General features: G+C 49.6%; 1 protein-coding gene across 2 annotated transcripts; it reads right to left on the bottom strand.

The window, feature by feature from the left end:
- Positions 1-191: 191 nt before the first annotated feature.
- On the bottom strand, positions 192-13,606 carry edl (ETS-domain lacking). 2 transcript variants are annotated; one of them, XM_050178999.3, is made up of 3 exons: positions 12,663-13,606; positions 4,159-4,339; positions 192-1,497 (listed from the first exon to the last, which is right to left on the bottom strand). In XM_050178999.3, exons 1-3 carry the CDS (start codon positions 12,669-12,671, stop codon positions 1,283-1,285), a joined length of 405 nt encoding a protein of 134 aa, XP_050034956.1. In that variant the 5' UTR covers positions 12,672-13,606; the 3' UTR covers positions 192-1,282. The 2 variants fall into 2 exon arrangements, with proteins under 2 accessions (XP_050034956.1, XP_050034955.1); XM_050178998.3 differs by lacking the exon at positions 12,663-13,606 and adding an exon at positions 5,803-6,317.
- Between the last annotated feature and the right edge of the window lie 4,614 nt (positions 13,607-18,220).

Genomic DNA, 18,220 nt, shown 5'->3' with positions numbered 1-18,220 from the left:
GTCGCCTGAATTTTGTCTTAAAGTAGGTCAATTCAGTCATGGCGTGCCGTTACTTTCAACAATGTCAGCAGCTATAGGCAGAAGCATAACTTCTGGAACGATTGCCCTGTTATCGGGTAATCCGACTAATCATTGTCTTCTTCGGCTACCTTCGGCCGACGTTTAGTTTTTCAGTAAGGACACAGGAGGCATTGGGAGCTGTCGAAGACGTTTAATGCGGTTATGAGGTATTGTGAAGGAGGTGAGAAGATGCGGTTGCAGGTGCTTCTATTTAAACACATTTATATATCTGTGTACTGCGAGTTGTCACTTTTACAAAAGTACCAACGCATATATCCACGATGATTGAAGGAACTCTTTCTCACGACTTTCGCGCGAACCTCACCATATGTATTTACACTGAGCACGTGCTGGTGGGCGAGTTGGTTATACATGATTACAAAGAAGGCGCCAAATAAAACAGCAGACGAAGGAAGGAGGTTGGAGAGACAAGGGAGACAACGTGGTTGTCTCGTGTCTCCTTCCTTCGTCTGTTGTTTTATTTGGCGCTTTCTTTGTAATCATGTATTTACAGAGAAACTATAGGGGCCTCAGAAGCAGCACTATATCAACATGCGCTGATCACACAGTATCACACATGTGGTTCCTCTGTTGAGCAGACCTTTTTAGAACGTCTTCACCAGGACGGTATATCAAAACATTCAAGACAACGATGAGCACCCCTGAGGTGATAGATAACTACGAGCAACAATGCTAATGATAGCTGGCTAACTATTAGTATACATATGAAAGTCTCCTATTCACACGTGGCTCAAACACCGGCCTCTGTCACTCTTGTCGTGTCACTATAACAATTGACGGTCGGATAAAGTCCACTAGATTGTCCACAGTAGCTTGACTAGGAGGAGGACCGGAAAGGACCTCGATGTGAACACATGCAACTCTGGAAATGGGTGGGTTGAAAATTGAAGTTTAAACGCAGGTCACAGGCCGAATGCGTTTGACGATGCGTCTTGGAGAGCTGACACTAGTCCATGACATCATGGTGAGCCCTCTGCCGGTATCGTCCTCTTGCACCCTTATATTCAGTTCCTGACGACATCATGGATAGCTGTTTGTTGCCTTCGTCTCTCCTGGACACTTGCGTCAGATGAGTTAAGCCGGAGTCATCGCAGGTGCTGCGAGCAGATGGCATTGTTTGGTGCTTATGTACGAGTGGCCCGTGGTCCGTGACTGCAGAAGTTGCGCGCGGTCAGATTTCACAGTGCCAAGTGCCACGGCGTCAGTTGTAGAGCACGTTGCTGAGCCTGAGCTGAAAGTCCTTGTAGAGCAGTTTTCCACCGAGGGGTACGCGCTGCACGAACATCTCCATGGTCATGAGGCAAAGTGCTTTGCCGTTCATCAGGAAGCGGTCGGTGGAGACGGCGGGCAGGCGGTGCTGGTCCATGACGTGCACGAGCCAGACGGCTACGTCCTCCCGGCTCCACTGGCGCGGATCTGGGGGTAAAGGGATTGGGAAAACATTTTTAAGGATTGGGTGCGCCATTAAGAACATTTCTTTTTTGTTCTATTCAAAGAAAGGAAATGACAAAGTCGTGCACCATACGGTAAATAGTACTCGTCTTGTGAGCCTGTCATCTTGCCGCGGCATTTTTTATTTCTATCGCCACGCTAGAACTGACCTTGTATTAAAGCAAAACGTAATGCTTGCGATAGGAAGAGCTGTCTCTACGACAAAACGGAGTTGTGAGAAACTATGAGAAAATGTCGCTCAATGTCTGTCCCGGCAACAGGAGTGCGGACCTAAAAGGTGACTAAAGAGTCTGTTGCTAATTGCTGCACCTCAATTTTAAAAACGAAAGAAATCTGCTAGATCGCTCTTGGCTTTCTTTTTTCTTTCTTTTCGTGGGAGGGGGGGGGGGGGCAGCAATGAATGGTGAAGAAACATTGGAGATAATAACCAAAACTATGTAGCTGTCATTAGGCCGATTGGCAACCTGTAAGGGACAACGGACTAACTGTACTCCTAAATTGTACATTTTACTACTAAAATTTTGTTGGCACAGAATGTCAAGGCATACAAGAGCTGTAAAATGTTCTTCTCTGTTGTGTTCACTACAAACGCTACTAGTTTGGTTTCAGGGGATGTAAAATTACCCTCGAAGCGCAAGACTTTAATCTTTGTGCCTTTGTGAAGCACTTGGGTTTATCGAGCACTTCACGTCCTGTCAACAAAGCAATGGCCTTGTCTTAATACGGCACTTGAACTACATCCCGTAGGTCGCATGATTTGAGACTCGCGCCAATCTGATTTGTTGTACAGTCCCTCGATACATGCATCGCCATCTGCCGCCTTTCTTTGAAGCTAAGCTGGCGGAAGCGAAAGAGCGCGACCGCGAAAAAGGTTAAGCTTCTTTTTAACGGAGGCAGAGGCCCCCACGTACCGTGGAAATTTTGAAAAGCGTCTGAATTTAGCTCGTTGGCACGGCTTCCTGATGGAAAAACGCGCTAGAAATGGGACAAGAGCGGACAGGACACTGGTGACAGGACATCTTCTTGTTCTGCCTGCTCATTCGTGTCTCATTTTTCGCTCTGTTTTTTAGCTGTGTTTCCCGTTTTGAATATTCGCCTACGTGGTCTGCACAAGTTATACAAGCAGACGTCCGCGTTAATTGTAAGTGCGAGTCGTGACATGTAACCGGTAGGAACACGTTCATTATGTTAGCCTTAGTTCCAAAGCACATGCGATCATATGCCGTTCTGTCACGAGAAATTGACGCTGCACTGCTACGATTTGTAGCGTACGAAAAAATGGATGGAATGCGTGATGTTCGCGCGGAATGTTATCATCTGTGTGCTCAACTTCAAGTTATTCGCAGCGACGTTGCTAACGTTTTAAATGTCCACACAAAGCAAATTTCTGAGGCTAAGGTGGTGCAAGATAGCACTAGCTGCTCGCACGTATAAGCATGACGCACAGGCCTCTAACTATGTATAAGGACGCACCTTTTACTAATGCACAATGCCTTAGCCGTGGCTTCTCAAACACCGCGAAGAACCTCCGTATAGCTGCAGTTCCAGTAGCGTTTCTAAGAATAGGGAACGTGAAACTCGAAATGCACCGATGACCATGAAAGGCAGCGATTCATGTTAATCCGCAGTTAAACTAAGCAGCTGATATTCGGTTTGACAGTCCACGAAGGCTGGCGCCTCTCCCAACAGCTTACCGAGATTTCAAGGCGCATCTTCGTTAATTTCTTCGCACGAGACGTGTACGTCACGCTGGACAACGAATGCTGCAAAGCGTGATGCACGCGATCGGGTTGGTGGGGTATACTAACCTATGTGGTTAAAACGACGTAGCAACATGTCACGTGATTTACTGGTGGCCTTTTTCTGTAGTCAATAACGTTTCTGTAGAGGCGTTCATCAAGAGGTCTGCTTTCCCACAGCAACGTTACGTGTAAAACCGGGCGGCGTTGTTATCAGGTATACCGCTGCGGTGCGCCACAAGCTTCGATGAAAATGGCTCAGCGACCCTGTATCGAACCAATGATGACCTTCTTTATCTCAGCGAATTTCCTAACCTTTATAGCACCGCCCGGCTATAGTACCCGCCTCCGAAGTTTACGTTCAGTTGGTACCCAGTTTGCTGGTCGTCTTTCCCACCCTTCACGTGTTCGGTTAAAGTGCACATGTCCCTTAATTTATGTTCTTGAACACTTACATCAAAGGGATAGATTTAGGTGCACCTTAAAGAACCCCAGGTGGTCCTAATTTCCTAGCCCCCACTACGGCGTGCCTAATAATCAGATCGTGGTTTTGGCACGTAAAACTCCATAATTTAATTTCAATTTTTAACATACACCAGGCGCTGAATTCGCAGAGCTTTTCGCTCGTAAGTGCTATTTGCCATTGGCCGGCCGCCTTCGCTAACTATATATCCAGCTTGAGGATTGGCTGAAATTTTCTCTTACCAACAGTTTTACTGGCAATGAAGTTTCGCTTGCTCAGCGCCGTTTGTCAGTGTCGTATGGTACTCTTGTTGTCATCCATTTTACGTTCATTTGCCCGTGTGGAATGCAGCTAGACACCACATACTGGTGATATTCACCAACTGGTAATAGTCGTGACGCAAACATGTACCGCGCTGCTCACCTTTTGGAAGTGCTGCGCTGTCTTTTCGATGACGGGGCGCTTCCCCTCTGGGTACGGGGGGTTGCCAGCGGACTGTTAGAGCGTACAGTCCCCGACACGTGGAGGCCGGGGAAGCCTGCTGCTCAGGGGAGCCCGCTGCCGGACCGAACCACGAGCTCGGACTCATCGTCTGGTACGATTCCTGCGCACCGACAAAAGGAAGATAATTCGTTTCGATACCTTCCGTCCATAATTCCAAAAGCGGCGTATTGGTCAAGGCTTCGATTTTGTCACATTGCATACTTGTAGTGCCTTCGACAGCATCACTAATTCTGCAAGGACGTAATTGCCCGCCGTGAAAGGCGTTTCTCAAAATGGGTCGGTTCTAGTTTCCACCTACCCATGCAGGTTTAGCCATAACGCGTTCATATTCCCACTGCGTTAGAAATATGCGTGTGTGATGTTGGCAACAACCTGCTGCAGGTAGGGTGGTTTTACGAATATGAATACTAATAAAAAGATTTTGCTAATTACAATACCGCGCGACTATGAAATTCCTCCTGCCCACCAAGTCGTCTTACACAGCCGCCGTATAGTTTTGCACACGAGCGTACATCAGAATTCTCTATACGTAGTCTACCATACGCTGTCGCAGAAACCCATCAGCAGCGCAGCATCACCCTGTTCTTCGTACAAGTATTCCGTGGACAGAGTCCCACGATCGTTTCTTCCGCCATGTGGCTATTACACGAATACGGCGCAATAACGAAAAACAACGAGCAGCATCAGGTAAGCGCCACTTCAACCACGCGGCAACGGGGCCGGCGCACAGGGACTTCTACGGTCTATTTACTGTTCTATCGGAGAGACAAGTTCACAGACATCGGGTGTCGCGAGATCGCTGGATATCCCTGCATACATTATTAGGAGCTTGGTTTGAAGTGTGTAACTGTTAACTCTTAAGTGTGACCAGCATGATGCAGCTTTCCACTGAGGGCAGCAAACATAGACAGCGAGTATATTTAGTCTCTTGGCGACACCGCTGGTCCATAAGCACTGCATGGCTCCCGATATTGCTGCCAGCTTAAATGATTGAGCGAATAGCGTAATAGTTGCCACTCATCGGGCTACTGACGTTTTTGGCTTACCGGTGCGCAGTGGATGCTACCACGACTTCAAGGGACTACGTACAAGTAGTTGGGCACGATGAAAGAAAATTCTGCTTACGGAATCTCTTTCAGAGGTAACGAGCTGACAGAACCGTGCAGCGCATGTCTTTTCTGTCAACACTTCACCTGTCGTCGAAGCTCTAAAAGGGGCACGCAGATGGCAATTTAAAACGCAAAGCTGAGCTGCAGTCGTAGAAACATCGTTGACGAGGTCTGAATGCTTTTAAAGCCGAGAGTGCCTGTGCGCCTTGTCAACTGCAGCGGTTATCGCGCGGCGCATGATGAACGACTTCCGGTGGCATTGGCATGTTTATACGGAAGCAGATAGGGGCGCCCCGTAATTATCGGTGCGCTTTTCCCGCGCTTTTGCGGAGCAGCAGTCCTGTATAGGAGCTGTTCGCAGGATCGCGTACATCACTCCTAGGGTAGCTGACATTCTATCTTGACAACGTTGGCGGATGACACCGTTGGGGACTACAGCTGGGAGCGTACTTACCAGCACTGCGCAAGGCTTGTGAACTTGGACGTCGTACATTCCGGGGTAATCGACTGATGCTGCTTCCACGTAGCTTCTTTCGAAGTCCAGTCGGTATCGGCGTTCTGGGTGGTCTGGAGCTGGCTTATGAAGCTGATGTCTTCAGTGCAACAATATGTCAGTTTAGTTCCAGGGCTTCCGAGTCCGCACGTCGTTTCAGGAAATCAGTTACACAGAGTCTGCTCTGGACCCCGATCCGCACGTATCACGTCCGCAGCACTCCGATAGCTGTACCTCCGACACCAAGACCGCGACGCAGCTCCGAAACGAGTCGCTCCGCATCCAACCACGGGTCTGAGGCCACTACTGCCTCCGATGCTCTCGTTTGGGCCGCAACCATGCTTCACAGTCCCCTTTCCCGTTTTTTCCTCCTCTCTCCCCTCGTTTCCTTTCTCTCGGTCTGCGCTATTTCCTCTGCCGTCCTCGTTTCCTTTCTTCTTTGCACTAGGAGCTCCTCTCCTTCATCCCTGCCACCCCCCCCCCCCCCCCCCCCTCCCGGCAAAGGTGTGCGGCGTCCCCCCGGCGGCCGTCTACCCGCGGTTGGTTTCCGCCCGGGGCAGCTGGCGCGTCGTTTTCGCTCCTGGCAGCGGCGGCAGCCCGCGTCCGGGCCACCTGTCCACGTCACGTGGTTGCAGCCGCCGCCACAGCGAGAAACAGCTGTCGCGGGAGACGAGCGCGCGCCGCCGGACGAGGGGGGTGCTTTGCCGCGCGAGCCCCATCCTGCGCCCTCGCAGAGCGCGCGCGCGCGCGTCATCTTGATGTGCACTGCTGCCTGTTCCACTTCCGTCTTCGCGAAACACTCCCCCCCTCTATCCGCCACCTTTTGTTGTCGGCCCTCGCCCCTTGCCCAGTCCTCTGCACGCGCCGGCCCTTTTCTTGGCGAGGTGGTCCTCTCTCGCGAGAAGTTCGGTATCGTCGTCTATTCTCTCGCTAAACGGTGGACTGCTCCTCGTGGTGCATCCCCCCTCCCCCAAACTCTCTCACTCGTTTCTTCTCACCGCCCCGCGTCTAATTCTCTCGGCCGCTTCTTTGGGGTGTTGCACTGTTTTCCTTCCCCCTTCCTCCTTGGCCGGTTTGACGATGCCGCGCGGCCGAAAGTGGAACGGCCGGCGACCCACATTCGGGGCCCACACCTTGCTGCGTGTAATGTAGGTCTCTGGACACTGGCGTCTGCGGCGGAGAGGCGCCCCTATATGTCGAGCAGCCGACGGGCCGTGGCCGTTGGCCGCAGCCTTTGTGTCTTCGCAAGCAAGCAGCTTGTTTTGACCTGTCGGCAGAGTGCTAAGTAAAAGGAGGGTTGGGCGTGCATCCGCTTGTTCCGCGAGGAAAAGTGGGTCTCCAGAATTCAGTGGCTTCAACAGCTGTTGTGCGAACCTCACTCCTCGATAAGTTTAGAGGCTCTCACATGATCATGTGAAGAAACCCTGTCTTCCCGCCTGATAACCGCAGTTTCCCAACTCGTAACCTCTGCTCGCAGTAAAATACCCGTCTTCTGTCTCACTCCGTTCATTCGTTGATTCACCTGTTTCTTTCTTTTTCTTTTTTTTTTTTTTTCAGAGAGGTTGACGAAGGGTGGTTTACGTGCCTGTGTTGGGGCCATATGCGCGGTACAGCCAACTCTATAAGTAACATGGGTTCGTAAAATATTGTGAGTAGCTTCGTTCAGACCTTAAAATTTTGTCAGTCGACTGTAGCTAGGATACTGCAGTGAAGCCCGCTTATAACGAGCCGCAGTCATAGTAAGCATTTGCAACGGCGCGCCGACGATCTGCGCATTACTCGCGGACATTGTCGTACCTATATAGGAATCCGTGCACAAAGATAGTCAGTGTCCGCACTATGAATTATTTAGTATACAAATAATCGAAGTGTTGCTACAAGTTGCCGGTGAATCAGCAGCATTAAAGTACAGCGGTGCAGGGCTTTTTATAAACAAATTCATAGCAGAAGCAGCGTCTTCGCTGTACGAGCGTTTTCTCTACGAGTGTTGGTGTCCTCTCACATTCATTTCAACACATCACGTTTAATCCGTTGGCGTCGCCTGTACAGGCATGATGATTATACTACCACTCCTCGATGGAACTGAAGGAAAGTAATGGCGTCAGCTAGCTCTTACGCGATGCGTCTATACTTAGAGTTCGTAATTTTCTATCGAAAGCACAGAGCTAGATGACAGTGCTAACATTACGAGTGAATTCAAAGGAAGAGGAGTTTCTGCGATAATTGCAGGACATGTGCTGCAGCCCAGATAAATGCCGATAAAGTTATAGAAAGATTATTTTTACGCAGCATAAACGCTTTCTTAAGCCCTGTAATCTATAATTAATTAAACATTGTTGTTTCCTGTTCCTCCTACTTCGCATTTCTTAGCGCCTCGTTTGGGAAATGGCCAGGTATAGTTCAGCCGTTAATTATAGGTTGACAGAAATACAGGCAACTCAGACCACAGGACCGAAAGCAAGCATCTCGTGCTTCTGGCATGCATATTACTACACATGCCTTTTCTTTGTTTGTCTGTTTCTTTGTTGTCCTCTGTGTGTGTGCGGGCTTGTTCGCTGGGCGAGAGGCAGAAAGGTGGGTGGTTCCGACCACGTTTACGTCCGCCGCTGCGGCGGTTGGCGACGGATGCTGCGGACCACAACTTGCCGCCCGAGGGACGTTGCAGCGACGGCTGCACTGCGGCTTCGCTTCACTAACAAGAGCGAAAGAAGCCCAAACACATTTGCCGGACGGCGCAATACCGCATCGCCTGTTTCGAACAGTTATAAGCGGAAAGCGAAAGCGTAACCTGGCGAGGGAACCCCACACTGGTCGGCCAGCGGTACACCCGCTGTGTCCACGGATGAGGTGGCAAGCGTGGCGGCCGTTACGTTGCATACGGGGCGTTTAGCGGAAACAAGCTACGAAGAGACAAAAAAAAAAAAGCAAGCAAGAACGCTGGCAGAAGCAGGCTGCAGTCCGAACGGAAGCACCATCTCCTCCGGTGCTTCATTTCCGGCGATCAAAAGGGCTCTTCCGGTGGGCTGCCGGGGCAGCGCGCGCGTGTGTGTGCGTTTACGGCGGCGACGACGGTTGGTCTTAGTGTGTACACATGATAACGACGTAAGCGAGCCAGCGAGTGAAACTCGTTCAGGGGCGGTCGCCGTTTTGTTGCAGCAGCTGCGCTTCCTTCCGCTCAACGGCCGTAATGCTCCTCTTTTACACGTCGGCAAATCGCCCCTCCCACCACGCCGAGTGTAATTTCAGTCTCGGACTTGTCAACGCCGTGGGCCCGTGGCCGAACTGTAGCAGCATTCTTGAGGGAACGTGCATTCCATCGCCTAAGTCAAGCAGTAAAAGAGCGCTCGGCAACCTTTATGTTTGCGGCCATAAGGAGAGTTATAATGGGTTCCACTTGAGGACGCGAAAGTTTATCATGAACGCTCGGATTTGGTCATTCGTTTAGAGGCACCGAGATGAAAGGCCTCGAAAAACAATAGGGCCGCAGCGAAAACGTCACAAGTTCCACGACGTCAGAGGCAAAATTTTTGGATGCAATGGAAGCGCAATTTCTCCTTGGTCAAAAGCGCTGACAATGCGAGGCTGGCACGTCATGTATCGGAGGCAACAAACACACGCATTGAACAGGGCTGCTCGCTGAAACTGAAAAGGTACAGTCACCACAGTTATTAGGCGTACACACCAACTATACCCCCCCCCTTTTTTTTATGGTTATTATAACAGTAATATATCTGCTAATCTAGGAGTATTAACCAGAATTTTGACGCCGATGCGGGACGCTTTCTTTGCGACTAATAATAATAGTAATAATAATATTAATAATAATAATAATAATAATAATAATAATAATAATAATAATAATAATAATAATAATAATAATTATTATTATTACGATGGTGTACCTAAAGTATCGCTCGTGAATTTATTTATTTCCATATTTTTCTGTCGTTAGTATCTTTCAGCCCTAATTGTGCAGCCAGCCCTTTCAACATTGGTGTTCCTCGTCCCCGAACTCAGACTCTGCCGCCTGCGAAGTCAAATCAAACCTCACAGCAGAATCGGCGCACAGCTGGGCGACCCGGACTTAAGCGCACCGGAGGAGGAGGAGGAGGGAAAAAATCGCACCGGGGGTGACCGCATTTATAACACAGCAATCGTGCCGACGTAGGAATGTCACGTCTTCGTGTTCCGCAGCGTTCGAGCCCTGAGGCTTCCAGCGGGATCTGTCAACCCCGAAGCTCCGACACGCGGGTTGCACTGGTCGTGTTTCGACGGAGATGCTGCAGTGAACGGCATGGCAGCCAGCTGTATAGGTGAAACTTGAGAGGGCCTTGAAGCAAACTCTTTCACACTTTCCTGCATTGCAGCGCCACTTGGTCTTTTGGGAGTACCGTTCTCGTAATGATTTATATCAATACCAAATACGAAATCTGTCCGTGTCACGTTTGCCCTATCGAGAGAGAAGAATGGCTGCGGCGCTGTGTAGCCTTGCTCTTCGGAAAGCGCCCTCAAACAAAAGTATCTAATTTTTCACTGTGTGAGCTTATTCTGTTCTTGTTGTGTAATTTGTCTGTTTATTTCTTAATTAGGTAGTTAGTCGGTTAGTTAATTAGATAGTTAGTTAGCTAGTTTGTTTGTTTGTTTGCGTCTGTCTGTCTGTCTGTTTGTTTGTTTGTTTGTTTGTTTGTTTGTTTGTTTGTTTGTTTGTTTGTTGAAGCTCGTGTCACCTTTTATATTACGAATGCATTTCGCGACTTTGTGTCAATACCACACATATTCTGGTCAAGTGGCTTGACGTGACGGGCCTGTCTCCGCTACAGTAGGTCCAGTGCGAAACAACGTGTTTGTTCACTAAAATGCTTGCATATGCAGTCAGTTAGTTCCGTGTATATTGCGCATAATTTCTTACGAAATATGTAAGAAAGCCTCGCAATTAATTCTTAAGCTTTGGAATGAACAGAGAGGAAAAACGAATAAGATTGCTATATGTATATAACTGTACAGCCATAAAGAAACGTCTCATAAAGTCTGCGGGTGATATTTAAAAATTTTCTAAGAATGAAACGGATGTTTCTGTAAAAAGTAACGCGCGGATTCTTTTACAATATCGTAAGCTGCTAATTTTTGACAGAGGCTTTACCGTGCACTGGACAGGGTTTGAAATAACTCTAGCACCGCGTAGCTTCCTGAGCTCTCCAACTAGGGAAACAAGTAACACAGCAAGTTGGTCTGGTTGGATCCCATTCATGCTATGTACAAAACGCGAAAAACAAGGCGCTGACAAGATTGACGACGGGATACGATAGGCGACAGAAGCGCTCGTCCTGTCGTCTATCTTGTGTCCGCCCGGTTTTTCGCGCTCTTTGTACTCAGCATAGTCAGCAAACAGCCAGTTTGCAAACAGGGCAGGACGTCTAATTGATTAGATTTTGTATTAAATACACAACTCTTTAATAGTTTTAAAACTAAAATTCAGGGGTTTTACACACCCAAACTACGATATGATTATGAGACACGCCGTGTAGTGGTGGACTCCGGATTAATTTTGACCACCTGGGGTTCTTTAACGTGCACTCAATGCACGATACACGAGCGTTTTTTACATTTCGTCCCCATCGAAATGTGGCCTCCGTGTCCTGGATTCGATCCTGTCCCCTCAGGCTTAGATGCGCAACGCCGAAGCCACTATGCCAACACTGCTGATATCTCTTTAATATATATGATAACTTGAATACGTTAATCAGTTGAAGCCAACTGGCTAGAACGCGCCAAGTCTACGCCTCTCAAAATTTCCCGTGCACGTGCCTGTAAATTTAGCGCGTTGAGTGCACGCAGTTATATATCTATGCTCGCTGACAACGCACTCAAAATGTGAAACAAAGAAAACCGCTTCCCCGAAGAGCTGGCAGTGAGGCATGCAATAGTGAACTCTCTCGCGAACGCCACCAGCTGCACCGTAGCGTTTCATCGCATCACCGCATTAAAATAAAAAATAAAAACTACAATGTGTACACATTTGCCTTCTTCCACGCGTGCGACCACCAGTGCCGAATAATTGACCTGTTATTTAAGCATAACTGGTCGAAGTTAATCGATTAAAGGCTGCGTACAATAAATCTGCTTAAAAACATTGTTACAGATTCAACCGTAGCTTATTTTTGTTTTCCTTTCTTTTTAATCGCAAGGGGTAGTATGACTATGTCGTACCAAGGACTCACGACTTAGAAGGAAAGTGGAGGAATACAACAAATGAACGTTCAATGTGGGTGAAAGTCATAATTTAAACGCTGGTTTGCACTGACACATCTAGCTTAACTTCCCTGCAGCGAAATTTCGGACCGCATAAACAGCCTATAGTTTCCAGATAGCGTACATATAAGATAGCCTCCATGCAAAATGTGGGCGGATGAATCTCTAGAAGCTCGCAAGAATAGACGTGTTTGTTACCGAAAATGAATAAAACGCCGCCGTTACGGCTCGCCGGAAAGGACGCGTCACCCTGAACGTTGAGAACCAGCGCGGCGCCTCGGCGTGGCCTCCGAGATCGGGCTGTGCGCCGAAATATCTCGGAGGTGACGAGCTGGGATTTACGTCATATCTTCCAACAACCAGGAGTACGTGTTGTCTGCTTGGCTGCGCTTTAAAGGCTGTTAGAAAGAAAACCTGGAAATTACCAGCCCTGCAGCTTTGCCAAGACTGCTCTAATAGTATGTATGCTCATTTATAAACAATTCGGCCAATGTGAAATGGCGCAGCACTTGGCCTTTAGACGATTTTTGCATAAACCGACTCAGAAAATGCGAATAAATTTCCGTACTCACATAAACCATGTCTGAACGTGCGGCGTCGCTCGTCGAACCTTGGAGAGCACGCTCCAGTTTGGCTGTCGGAAGGCTAGGACCGGTGGCTGATGAGCAGCAGGGAGCACAGGAGTTTCCTCACGGGTGCTTCGCAGAGTCCCGGCCTCGGCGAGCGAGTCTCGCCGCAAGCTGCCGCCAAGAGATCCGGCGGCCTCACGATGCGAAAGAATGACAGCGGACTTCGCAGCAGAAAAGCCGTCGCGAAGTGTCCCACGGCGGCTTCTCGCAAAAGAATACAGGCGCGACAGTCGCTTCCTGTTAGCCTACCGATGTTCTTGCCCAAGCTGGCCGTGGCAGTGCCGCTCGTCACGAGACGAGACGAAGACGATTCGCTGTCCTATCCCTTCTTCGCTTCTGCGCTGTTCGTCGTCACACGCGCGCGCACGCACGCACACGCACACACACGCCTGTATACCTCTACCTTAACAGCGGGAGGGCTCACGCTTGTCCTTTTCGCTGCTCGCACTTTTGCACTGTCTCTGCACGCCGCGATGCACCGCGCGGTGTGCGATCCTCGGGGTCTCGGGCGCGCTGCCCTTCGCCGTTAATGAGGTCAGTCAGGAAGCGGCGGCCTTTCGTGCGCCAAGCCGAGCTCGCAGTTGGCGCGAAGCGGCGGCGGCCAGGAACTCGAAACGCGCAGTCCCGTTGACGTTTCGAGTAAACTCGAGAGCCTCGAAGAGCAAGGCTTTTGCCAGGAACAGGAAAACACACGGCGCCGTTGAGGTTTCAAGTAAACTCGAAAGGCTCCCGAAAAAGGGTGGCAGCGAGTGAAACGAGGTCTCCGCGGGATGCAGACGCGTCGGTGATCAACGCGCAGGGTTCCCCGGTTCGCACGCTCGTGAATCGCTGCGGTGTGCGTCGTTCCCGGCGTGCGCTACAGCTCGGACCCCGTGGAGAGAGGAAGTGCGATCTCGTTCCTCGGAGCGCCGATAGGTTCCGGCCCCGAGATCACAGCGAGCAGTAGCTCTGCTGATGGGCGAGGAGGAAAGCAGGGGCCGCGACCGCGGGGTGCCTAGTCCGTGCGACGCACGGGACACATTCGTCCGTGCGTGCGTTTCTACACGCTCGGTCTCGCAAATTCCGTGCAACGTTTGCTTAAGCCAAACCCTGCATCTCTAGCAAAGCTTGCGTCTGAGGTAGTCGGTTCGTAATTACTGTAGCGTACAGACTAAATTTACTGACAGCACAAGAAAGGGGCGACGCTAGCGACACACTGCTCACTGGCAACATATATACCTATTTAAAGCATGGGAAATACAAAGGAAATTTTCGTCTATCTGTCTACATATGCCTATAGTTGCTAGTCGGCCATACATGTGGTGTTTCCTCGTTTTTGTCCAGTCTGTGAATGTAGGCTGCAGCCAATCAGGGTACCATTTCTCGGAGCTGTTGGCCTGTGACCTTTTGATTATTTAGTCTTTCTTTTTTGCCTGCTCGTGTGTTCTTAGCTGTCTTGTTTCGTGTAGGGGTAACTGGCTCTTCGGTGGCTCTATTATTGCTGGGTTTACGCGATTTTATAAACGACAACGACAACATTGGTTAGCGACCAACCGGCCTCTTGACTAGTCTGATCGTCGTGTGCTGAGATTAGCCGGGGGCACACGAGCCGACCAATCGCAGTGACCAACGATGGCGGTGAGTGTTCACAGACTTGTGTGCCTGTGAGGGATTGTGTTCTACGTGCGGACATTTTTTGAACGGCCAGCTTAAACTTTCGCACTACTGCACGGTTTTACGGAGAGGCTGAGATGAGAGCAGGCAGCAGAAAATGGAAAGAAATATCCGCCGCCGGAGCAAAACGTCCACGACGGGAGCTAGTTGGAGAGGTAAAGTCGAACGTCTCAGAATAGTCGGGGGAAGCTCGCGCAGAAAGGGAAAGCGCTTCCGCGGGGATCGGAAATTCTAAAATAGAGAGAGAGAAAAAAAAAGAAACGATGCGAGTAAGGAGGCAGGAAAGGGCGGGTCGAGGTGTATGTATACCTTGGTGACGCCGGCCGGAATGGCGTAAAAGTGCACCAAAAATACGAGGGAAGAGGCGGAAAAGGCTGCAAGAGGGGGAAGAGGGGAGACCGGGGCGCCCCACATCCGGTGCTTCCGCCGCGGCTTTGTGCGCCGTTCGGGGGCACGCGCGGAGCCTCCGTCGTCCAGGTGCGCTCGTGCTCCCGGAGAGCAAGAACTGCCAAATTTTGGGCGCTGGAGAGGCACAACGCGAGCCAGGGGCCTGCCGCCTATATATATGTGTGTGTATATATCGTTCTTTCCTCCTTTCCTCGTCGCCTTGTCATAAAATGAGTAGGCGCTAGGGGAGGGCGGCGTTTGTTCTCTCTTGCCGCTCCCCCTGCCTCCCGTGCCATCTTTTACCACCGCTTTTGTGCTCGAGGGCCCGGTCTTATTTTTCCCGTACAGGTTGTGTCCCCACAGCCGCTCGGTCCCCTTTCTTTCCTTCCTCTTATCTTCTTCTCTTTCTTTTTTCTTTCTATTTCCTGCCTTCTTACTGAAGGAAAAAGACGAAAGACACCGAGGCCGCTTTCGGCGCATCACTGCCAGCGTCCCGATTTCGTCGGAACGGCATCATGAAGCTGGAGCTTCCGCAGGATGGGCTGTTTGATGACGAAATCACCTGGAACGGTTGCAAATATCTATCTAGTGCCGAAGTGCTTTCTAATCTACGTCGGGCACCTAAAGCACGTGGTGAATGTACAAATCCGCTCAACAGCTGCTGAACGAACAGATCCAGCAGAACCTGTCGAGGCAGCCCGTACGCCACAGAGGCTCGTCAGATCGGGCGCCGGCTAATCGTGATAGCCAAGGCGAATGGCCAATCGCAATCGGTTCTTACGTAAGAAAAATATGTGATTTCTATCTAGGTTCAGTGTAACCCCTGTGCCAGGTCACTACGAAACCTTCTGTGGGACTGTCCGCAGTTAATTACACCTTTCACCAGCAGTACTTTAGGTAAGCAGACCCGGTTCGATACGGAGTGGACCAAACCATCGATGCCTGTGGACGTCCGCGGTGGTTTGCTGCCCTTTGAAATATGGAAAGAACGACAGTTGATAGCCCCTTTTATAAAGAAGGCAGAGGGTCGTCGTTCCTAATTTTAATTTAATTTGCTCATTTATGTATTACTGATGGAAATGTTGTCAACTGGTAGAGTATCTCACCGGTTTCTCCACAACGTTGAATTTTTGCATGAATGAAAGATGATGATAGGTGGGGTGAATTTTCTCGGCTATCTACTAGTTCGCTACCAAATTATGGGCACCGATATTATTGCTTTCCGATTAGCTTGGCGTGTAGAGACCGCTGAAAACAGGAGGAGAAGGAGTAAATTTTAATGAAGAGAAAGGAGGGGAGGTCAGCCTGGAGAGCGTGTCTCTAGCTTGCCACTCCTCACTGGCGTAAAGGGAAGTGGGAGATACAGGGAAAGGTAGGTAGCAGGTGACTATGTTATGGTACAATGAGCTACTATATACGCGTTGTCCAATACGCGGATGCGTACCGTAGACACAATACACGCAAGAGTAATCTTGTCCGCACAAAATGTTAATGCGCAAACACATTTCGCGCTGTCTTCGCGTCTTGCAGGTTCTATAGGTGGTCGTCTAAACCAGTCTCACGTAGAAATTTCAAGAGTGACTTTATGGTGCGTTGGGCATCGTCAACTCTTCTCCACACGTCTAAAATATTTTCTTCTGAGAAGGGGCGGCAGTCCAAGCAGTCAACACTGGACTTAAGTGTTCTTCGTTCGGCCGCATATTGAGGGCACACACAAAGTATGTGAGCTATAGCGTCGGGAGTGTGACAGACGCTGCATTCAGGGTCCCGTTCTTGTTCAATCTTGTGAAGGTATCGGTGAGTGTACGTCACAGCGAGCCGTAATCGATGGATGACTGTTTCCGGGCCTCCCCGCAACCGAAGTGGAAGCCGATATCGCAAACCAGCGTCAAGTCTATGGAGGCGCTCTTGCCGCCGTTCGGGGTTGTCCAATTCAGAGGGCTCTAGCGTTCGCATACACGCTCACAGACCCTTAACAAGTAGTCACTCTAAACAAGAAAAGAAAGAAAGGAAACCAAGTGAGCTTTCGCCCAGTTTCACTTATCAAAACCAAATACGCACGCAATACGCTTTGAGTCAGCGTAGCTATAAGATATTCCAAGCGCAGCCTTGGCACGAATGTTATCATCAAAGGGCACACCAGCTCGGTCCCACGATCGACGCCTCGGTTCGAAGGCTCACGGAGAAGACAATGTCATAGCGAAGTCTCAGTGACGTCATGCGTTCCCCGGTTGTCTTAAGCTGTATTGCACTTGACAAAAGGAGACTGTCACCAACCGCCTGACACCAGATACAAGCTGGTCCTCTATATACGCATTGATGCAGCGATTGTGAACAGAAGGGTTCGACGTCCAGAAGCTGCACATTGACTCATGAAGGAAATAATCACTTTTCAAGCATGTTCTTTTCATTGCTTCGACTTCGCTGTTCTTCGTCTATGTCGACACAATGAACTAGATAAAATCAGTGTTAACTTTGTTATACGCTGATGGCAAGAATACGATTAAACCACTTCCAGACGATTACACAGATCTAACTTCATATCTGCGATGAATATGTTATGTTATCACTTCTGAGCGAATTTTGTAAAAGAATTGACGGCAATCTGCAAAGAAGGAAGGAAAGGTAGGGAGGTCAGCAATACGCACGTGCGGTGTGAACACGAGCGGTTGTCCTTCATTTCACGCCTACAACTGTTCACTGAGGCCAGTCGATTTCATGAAGTGTAGCGGCTCCCGCATCGCTTTGTAAGCCTGCGACGCGTGGAATGCGGCTGTCACAGCAGGGAATTAGCACGTGACGTGTTCAGCAGCCACTGAGTCACTGCGGCGTGTGCAGGGAATGCCAACATTTGGTCTTGTCTACTCTTGCGAAGTGTTCGATGAAATATTTGATACTATCGTGTTGGATATTAGCACTTCAAAGTTGCTTTTTCTTCTGGTATATTCTTGCGGTGACCAGAAATCATATAACCTCCATGGGCTCAGATCATCCGGATACGTTAACGTCTACGCTATTGACAGTCGTGATGGAATTAAAGCAAAAATAAATGTAGGGTCATATTTCCGTTATTGAACTAAAGGTGCGCAAAAAGCAGTACACATATTTGTGTTTTTTGAAAGCGTTTCTTTTTCTTTTTTTTTTGCTAGGACACACACATTCCTGCGCATCTCCGAGTACTTGTTGGAGGGCGCGCACGCACGCACGCACGCACGCACACACACACACACACGCACACGCACACGCACGCACACGCTCGCACGCACGCACGCACGCACGCACACACACACACACACACACACACACACACACACTGAGTTGGATGAAAATAAGCATAAAATTTGCAGAGTGGGCGCCGAGTTGGCGTAGCAGCTTTGTGCTTCCGGTATGCGCCGCTCATGCACACTTGCTAGACACACAGCAGGTGTTTGCGGCGTCAACTGAAACGATGGTGCGCGCCG

This window comes from Dermacentor andersoni, chromosome 5 (genome assembly GCF_023375885.2).
Source record: "Dermacentor andersoni chromosome 5, qqDerAnde1_hic_scaffold, whole genome shotgun sequence".
Taxonomy (NCBI): domain Eukaryota; kingdom Metazoa; phylum Arthropoda; class Arachnida; order Ixodida; family Ixodidae; genus Dermacentor; species Dermacentor andersoni.
Note: the sequence above shows the minus strand (reverse complement) of the source record. Positions and strands in the feature narration are given on the sequence as shown.